This window comes from Lipotes vexillifer, unplaced genomic scaffold (genome assembly GCF_000442215.2).
Source record: "Lipotes vexillifer unplaced genomic scaffold, Lipotes_vexillifer_v1.1 scaffold253, whole genome shotgun sequence".
Lineage (NCBI taxonomy): Eukaryota > Metazoa > Chordata > Mammalia > Artiodactyla > Lipotidae > Lipotes > Lipotes vexillifer.
This window is the reverse complement of record NW_006780322.1, coordinates 3,425,399-3,434,066: the sequence shown is the minus strand read 5'-3', so window position 1 is coordinate 3,434,066 and position 8,668 is coordinate 3,425,399. Positions and strand designations below refer to the sequence as shown.

The window sequence follows — 8,668 nt, the reverse complement described above, 5'->3', positions numbered from 1 at the left end:
GGCACGGTTTGTGGGATCTTAGTTCCCCGACCAGGGATCAAACCCGTGCCCCCTGCAGTGGAAGCGTGGAGTCCTAACCACTGGGCCGCCAGGGAATCCCCACCTTCCTCTCCTTTAAAGCCCAGCACAAGTCTAATTCTCCATGGACCTCTGGACTCTCCTCAAGGATTTTCCCCATTGTCAGAAGCACTTGGGAGCTCTCCACACAAGCTAGCTCCTCAATCGTAGATAGACAACCCTTAATTTGCCTACCCATCCCCCTCTTGTAGGGGCACAGCTCCCCCTTTTACCAAAAATGATCACAGACTCCCCCACCCCCACCCCAGTTAGGCCCAGTAGAGCCTTTCTTTTGGGGATTTTGGACTTTGGATCAGGGAGAGTAGAGCAGTCAGTCCTGCTCTAGTGTGGAAGTGAAAGCCATACTTTCAGGTGCATTAGGAGCCAGAATTCCTACCAGAAGGAGATGCTCTGTGCTGAGAGAGAGTGAAGCCTCAGGAGAGGTGGAGATGGGTCAGATGGACCCTGGCTGCAGGGGTTCTGAGGCCTAGCCACACCACAGCTCCACCCCAGGATGGTTGTCCAGCCCTATTTTAATGTCCATGAACCAGTCATTCATTTGCATTTTGCCTGAGCTGGTTAGAGTTGGTTTTTTGTTATGTGCAATCAAAACAAAAAGCCTACCTAAGGACTTTTCTTGTCTTCCCAAGGACAGTGAATTATAAGGAATTTATATTATAAAGCAACATGACAGAGTGGAAAGAACATGCACTTTGGAATAAAATGAAACATTTTAATGCTGTTTCCAGCAAGATACTTAATCTCAAAGAGACTGTTTAAATTTATAAAAGAAGGGGTGACGGCTAAACTCAAAGAATGATGAGGACTAAATGAGAAAAATGATCAAATGAGAATCTAAATGAAAATGCCTGGGATGTAGTAGGCAAACAGGAAATGTTCATTCCCTTCCTTTCTCCTTAAAGGCAGGCTTTCATTCTGTGTCTTTCAGTGTATCTCCATTCTGTGATCAATGAACTAAAAAACAGGAATTGAATTTTACCACCTGTTAAACTTTTTGGAGAGTAAAGAAGGAAAGAAAAATCAAGTAAACAAGCAATTACAAGCATTAGTTTGAAATGTCAAATACTGCCTTGACACCTGGATCTCTTTTTCCTGTTTTACTATCACCTGAATCTCCCGAAAGGTTTATAATTTAATAATTAGGCCAACAAGAGATATAATTTGGAAAAACTAGTGACACTGTGCTTTGAGAAGAGAATAAAAGGGCATGACTGGAATTCTGCCAGGATGATCGTCAGCATTCTGCCCTAAGCAGGGTATTATTAACTTTCCAACACTGTTGGTGTAAGGCGAGTGCTGCTAAGTTCTTAGAGAATTAGGAAAAGGTTGAAACAAACTCTAAAGGTGAGTCCTTCGAGAAGGTATGTGGGCTGGTTTTCTTTTTGTTCCTTTAAAAACTAGCCAGGAATACCACCCAATTTATAATGAAGACTATACACAGCAGCACCAAAAGGGCTATGTACAAGAAGAGTTTTTCTTCAACAGAATCCACTTGAATGTGTTGGGAAACCGCATCTTAGCTAAGATTAGTTCACTAAGGAACAGCCATCTAAGTGCCTAACTCGTATTTAAAGTTGTCAAAGGGTGGGGATGTGCAAATTTAGCAGCGAAAGACTCTTTTGTTTTGCCTCAAGGGAAAGTGATGGTGGTCAGAGGGGCCAGTTCCAAGGGCTGGTCCAGGGGGGGGCGCTGTTCTTGGTACTCCGCCACATGCCCATTGCGGTGGTGACCATACTCAAACTTGATCCGCAGCTCGCCAATCTTGGATTGGGGAAGAATATCTGGAATCCACTCAATGATGAAAGGTGTTGGCTCCTTTTGATCTGGGGAAGTGTTGCCTGAAGAAAAAAAAAAAAGAAAAGAAAAAAGATTGATTAGTACAATTCCAAAATAAATTTGAGTGTGGACAGGACTTCCCTGGTGGCACAATGGTTAAGAATCTGCCTGCCAATGCAGGGGACATGGGTTCGAGCTCTGGTCCGGGAAGGTCCCACATGCCGTGGAGCAACTAAGCCCGTGTGCCACAACTACTTAAGCCCACGTGCCACAACTACTGAAGCCCGTGTGTCTAGAGCCCATGTTCTGCCACAAGAGAAGCCACCACAATGAGAAGCCCACGCACTGCAATGAAGAGTAGCCCCCGCTAGCCGCAACTAGAGAAAGCCCGCGTGCAGCAACAAAGACCCAGTGCAGGGCTTCCCTGGTGGCGCAGTGGTTGGGAGTCCGCCTGTCGATGCAGGGGACACGGGTTCGTGCCCCGGTCTGGGAGGATCCCACATGCCGCAGAGCGGCTGGGCCCGTGAGCCATGGCCGCTGAGCCTGCGCGTCCTGTGCTCCGCAATGGGAGAGGCCACAGCAGTGAGAGGCCCGCGTACCGCCAAAAAAAAAAAAAAACCCAATGCAGCCAAAAACAAATTAATTAATTAAAAAAAAAACTGAGTCTGGACAGATCATACCCTGTTCACAAATTTTAAAAGGAAATGAAAAAGAAGTTTATTTATTTATTTATGGCTGTGTTGGCTTTTCATTTCTGTGCGAGGGCTTTCTCTAGTTGCGGCAAGCGGGGGGCCATTCTTCATCGCGGTGCGCCGACCTCTCACTATCGCGGCCTCTCATTGCAGAGCACAGGCTCCAGACGCGCAGGCTCAGTAATTGTGGCTCACGGGGCTAGTTGCTCCGCGGCATGTGGGATCCTCCCAGACCAGGGCTCGAACCTGTGTCCCCTGCATTGGCAGGCAGATTCTCAACCACTGCGCCACCAGGGAAGCCCCAAGAAGTTAAAAAAAAAAAAAAAAAAAAAAAAAAAAAACTATGAGGAAAAAAAAAGGCGCGGGGGGCCAACAAGAAGAATCAAGGGAAGGGAAAAGTGATTACTGCTGTATCTATCCAAAACAAAGTTTCAGGGAACTGTCTGGCATCCTCAAATAAAATAAGACCCAGCTTTTATGAAAATAGGGCCAAAAGAATCATAAGGAGAGCCCAGCCAGACTAAGAGGAAAAGACAGCTGGATGAGGTTAAAAGGGAGACTATCAAGAAAAGGTCAAGGTTTCAAGGAAACTAGAAAGAAACAGACTTAAAATCTACATGGTTCTAAAACATATTACAAATCCATAATAACAAAAGAGTGTGGGGCTTCCCTGGTGGCTCAGTGGTTGAGAGTCCGCCTGCCAATGCAGGGGATGCGGGTTCGTGCCCCCGTCCGGGAAGATCCCACATGCCGTGGAGCGGCTGGGCCTGTGTGCCATGGCCACTTCTGTGCGTTCGGAGCCTGTGCTCCGCAACGGGAGAGGCCACAACAGTGAGAGGCCCGCGTACCGAAAAAAAAAAAAAAAAAAAAAAGAGTGTGGTACTGGCACATGTCTAGACAGATTAACAAAACAAAACAGAAAGATCCAAAATGGATACAAAAAGAACAGGAATTTAAGATAAGGTAAAAATGGCATTTTCAATTAGTAAAAGAAATACAAGTGTTTCTTATAACAAATGGTGTGCATCAGCTACATAATTATCTGGAAGAAAATAAAAGGCAGAATCTTACCTCATAACTTACATCAAGATAAAGTCCAGAAGATCAAAGATTTAAACGTGAAAAACTCAGGTTAAAGAATGCTTTTGAAAAAATGTAAAATACTAGCAGAATTAAAAATAAGCATATGGTATCACCTTCAAAACTATGGAGACAATTAAGCATAGAAAACATAGTCCATTTAGCAAAAAAACAGAAGAACAAAACAAGGAGACAGAAGACCAACTATATCAATTATAATAAAGGGGATAAACTATTGAAATTGGAGAAAAATCAAAACCAACAATATAATATTGATAAGAGATTCAATAAGAACAAAGTGTCACAAAAAATTTAAAAGGATGGCAAACATCAGAAAAATGTAAAACAAAAGAAAGCTGGTGTCACTGTTATAATATTGAACAAAGATGAATTTAGGGCAAATGTTATTTTTACATTGACAAAGTATTGCTATAGACTGAATCTACATTCTCCCCAAATTTCTCCCAAATTTTGTATCCTCCCAAGATTCATAAATTGAAAACCTAATCCCTGATGTGATAGTACTTGGAGGTGGGGCCTTTGGGAGGTGATCAGGTCATGAGGGCAGATGAATGAGATGAGTGCCCTTATTTTAGACCCTAGAGACATCCTTGCCCTTTCTGTAATGTGAGGACACAAAGTGAAGACTGCTGATGGCCGTCTTTGAGCCGGGAAGCAGGCCCTCACCAGACATCGAATCTGTTGGTGCCTTGATCTTGGATTTCACACCCCGCAGAACTGTGAGAAATAAATTTCTGTTGTTTGTAAGCCACCCAGTTTATGGTATTCTGTTATAGCAGCCCAAATGGACTAGACTAGACAATATATTTACATTGACATCTGTCAATAACTCTGATGTACCAAAAACATTGCATTACAATACTCAAAGGCTTTTTGCAATATCAGAAGACATTTAGAGAAACATAACTGTAGTAGGAAACTGTCTCACAACTCTGCTATCTAAGTTGTATAAGTCTTAAAGCTATACAAGACTTTACATTGGATAAATAATAACATCTTTGCTAGCACAAATTAATATCATACATTAGGTTAGTGAGAAAATATTTTTAAATCCCTAAAATAAGTAGAAATTGAAAAGGCACATCTTCTGACCTCAAAATAATAAAAGGAGAAATTGATACCTAAGAATATAAAATTCAAACCAACTCAGCCAACTGGAAATTTTAAATACAAAGTGTTGGGGACACAGAGAAACTAAACTATGATTAGAGACTATTTAGATATTAATAATAATAAGAAGAACCTTAAATGTTCTTATTATTGAACATGAATTTTAAAAATTAACTGATAATTTCAAAAGGTACAAAAATTTTTAAATTCCAAGAAAATGTTAGAAAAAAATTTTAAAGAGGAGAAATTTTTACAGACAAAAGCATAAAATAGTTCAAAACAGACATTCAGATAAATACAAGAGCCAGTTCCTTGAAAAAGACAAAAAATTCTTGGAGTATATAACTATAGACCTAGGTTTTAAAAGTTATGTGATTATCCTCTATACCAAAAATTATAAAAAATGTACACAATTTAAATTTTGGATAAAATAGAAGAATTTGGGGGGAAAAAAACAATTAAAATTGACTAAAGAAGAGGTAGAGACCGTGAGTACAAATATAAATCAGAAGAAATTAAACAAGTTTTTAGAGAACTGCCTGCAAGTAAAGTTTAGGTCCAAGAGAATAAATTCTTTCAAACATTCAAGGAACAGATATTTCCTAAGCTATTTTTTTAAATTAATTTTTATTGGAGTATAGTTGATTTACAATGTTGTGTTAGCTTCTGCTGTACAGCAAAGTGAATCAGTTATACATATACACATATCCACTCTTTTTTAGGTTCTTTTCCCATATAGGTCATTACAGAGAACTGAGTAGAGTTCCCTGTGCTATACAGTAGGTTCTTATTAGTTATCTATTTTATATATAGTAGTGTGTATATGTCAATCCCCAAATCCCAATTTACCCTTCCCCCCAAGATATTTAATTTGGTCCAAAGCTTTCTAAAATCATTTTCTATATAACTATTACAAAACCCCAAAAAAGATAGCCTCCAAAAAAGAAACTGTAGGCAGTTAATACTTATGAATCAGTAATAAAAAATCCTAAGTAAAGTACTAGCAAATAGACTCTACATAATACATATTAAAATAAAAAAGACCACACAGGATTTATTCCAGAAAGGCAAGATTACTTCAATATTAGACATTTATTCATAAAACATTGTAAATCAATTATATTTAAATAAAATAAATAAATTTCATTGCACTTGGGTCAAAACAGTTCATCTTTTGAGGTTTCTCAAAAGATGGTAAAACAGTATTTCAAGGGACTTCCCTGGTGGTCCAGTGGTTAAGACTCTGCCTTCCAATGCAGGGGATACAGGTTTGATCCCTGGTCAGGGAACTAAGTTCCCACATGCTGCGGGGTGTGGCCAAAAATTAAAAAAAAAAAAAAAAAAAAAAGGTATTTCAAAAAATTAAATTCTAGGGAGTTCCCTGGTGGTCTAGTGGTTAGGGTTCGGTGCTTTCACTGCTGTGGCCCATGTTTAATCTCTGGTTGGGGAACACCCACAAGCCATGTGGTGAGGCCAAAAAATAATGCATAAATAAATAAAAATAATTTAAAAAACAACTACATTTAAAAACAATCAATTCTAGTTCCTAATAAAAATACTTAATAAACCAAGAATATGATATGCTGTTATAATAAAAAATTTTATCTGAAATCAATAACCAGTAGTTCATTATTTAATAGTGAAACACAAAGCAGCTTTTCCCAGAAAAATTCTATGAAATGCTAATGGTATTCCCCTGAAAAGTGCTGACCGGTCAAATAAACTGGGGAAAACTTAAGTTAAATAAAGTTCAACAGGTATTTTAATTTTAGGATCTTTTTAATATGCAAATTTATAGGATGAGTTACTAAGAGAGATACATTATATTCTAAGACACTACTCCCTACTGCCTCCCTACTCCAGTTGTAACATTATCTGCGATCTGAGTATATCATACAACCAGGGAAGTTCTCATGTGGCAAAGTTTCTTTTCCCAGCAAAAAAGTTATTATAAAACTGACTGAACATCTTACAGTCAAGGGTCTTAGAATCAAAGAAATACAGTATGTAGCATTTCTCAAACTTATCAGATCATGGAACACTTTTTTCACAGCATACTTATCACTATCTCTTCTTCAAGATAGAGTTGGAAAATGCTGTGCTGGAGGAGTTTTTACTACAGTAAAAATGATAGTTTTACTATAGTAAAATGAATATCTCAGCTGCTAGCTTTACTATTATTCATTGTTGCTCTTGAAGTTGTAGCTAATTTAACAAGAAAAAAACAATGAGATATAAACATTTGATAGGAAACAAAATTATCATTATATTTCAAGTGATATAATTGATTTCCCAGAAACAACAGGTGAATAACTATCATCACTACTAGGAACTCATTAAGGAGGGCAATTTGATAGTAATTATATCAAAATCAAGACCTTTCCATACATTGGCAGTAACAAGTTAGACACATGATAAATATCTTATTGACAAGAGCAGCCAAAAATATATTTCACAAGAATTTGACAAAATAATTATAAATTCTAAATTTCTTGGTGACACAGTTCACTGCCCTGACAGTGCTTATAGCCTAGTCAGTGGAAAGACAGGTGAGTGTTGGATGGCTAGGAGTGAAGGCTCTGGAGTCCAAAACTGCCTGGAGTTGATGACCAGCTCCACCACTTTACTAGCTATGTAACTCTGGGCAGGTTACTGCACCTATCTTCACCTCAGTTTATTCATCTGTAAATGGGGATCACAGAATCTACCTCTGAGTGGGCTGATGAGCATTAAATGGATTAATCTAGGTAAAGAACTTAAAATAACAGCTGGCACAGAGTAGGTGCTCATTAAGTGCTACTTGTTATAGTTGTCATTATTATTATTAAATTATTATACCCAAGTTAAAAATAGACAAAGAAAAAGCAATTCATCAAATACAAATGACTAATATGAAAATTTACTCTCATTAACATTTGAGGGTAATGCAAATTAAAAGAATGATAGAACATTTTTTGGCTATCAAATCAAAGATTAAAAAAAGAAACTCTTGGGGACTTCCCTGGTGATGCAGTGGTTAAGAATCCGCCTGCCAATGCAAGGGGCATGGGTTCGATCCCTGGTCCGGGAAGAACCCACATGCCACGGAGCAACTAAGCCCGTGCACCACAACTACTGAGCCCACATGCCACAACTACTGAAGCCCGCGCACCTAGAGCCCATGCTCCACAACAAGAGAAGTCACCGCAATGATAAGCCCATGCACTGCAATGAAGGGTAGCCCCCAGCAATGAAGAATAGCCCCGTGCTCGCCACAACTAGAGAAAGCACATGGGCAGAAATGAAGACCCAACACAGCCAAAAGTGAAAAATAAAAAAATAAAAAAGAGAAACTCTTGCATGCATGGCTAGCAGGAGTAAACTGTAGAAATATTATAATCTTTCTGGAGGGCAGTGTGACAAAAACAATCAAAAGTCCTAAAAATGTACATAACCTTTGACCCTCCCGTTTAACTTTTAAGAATTTACCCGAAAGAATATCCTAAATAAATTAGGAAATAATTAAGGCTATAAAAGGTTTGTCTAAAAGGAAGTTAATTATAAAAGGAAGCATTGTTCATAATAGCGAAAAGTTTGAAACAACTTAAATTCAGGATTGACTAGAGTGAGATAACTTAATGAATGAATTTTATGAAGCTGTTTAAAAATGTTGTATTCACAATAGCCAAAAGGTTGAAGCAATCCAAGTATCCAAACAGATGAATGGATACACAAAATGTAGTAGATACATATAATGAAATATTTTTCAGCCTTAGAAAGGAAAGAAAATTTGTCACATGCTACAATGTGGATGAACCTTGAAGAGATTATGCTAAGTGAAATAAGCCAGTCACAAAAGGACAAAGATTGTATGATTCTAATTTGAGTAGTCAAATTCATACAGACAGAAAGTAGAATGGCAACCAGGTCTG

General features: G+C 38.5%; 1 protein-coding gene across 2 annotated transcripts in view; it reads right to left on the bottom strand.

The window, feature by feature from the left end:
* Window positions 1-1,241: 1,241 nt before the first annotated feature.
* CUNH2orf42 (chromosome unknown C2orf42 homolog) overlaps window positions 1,242-8,668 on the bottom strand; it is a 41,358-nt gene continuing 33,931 nt past the window's right edge. For both annotated transcript variants that reach the window (XM_007453409.1, XM_007453410.1), the window contains exon 9: window positions 1,242-1,916. In XM_007453409.1, coding sequence (XP_007453471.1) covers window positions 1,708-1,916 — 209 coding nt within the window. In that variant the 3' untranslated portion in view covers window positions 1,242-1,707. The remainder of the gene's footprint in view (window positions 1,917-8,668) is intronic.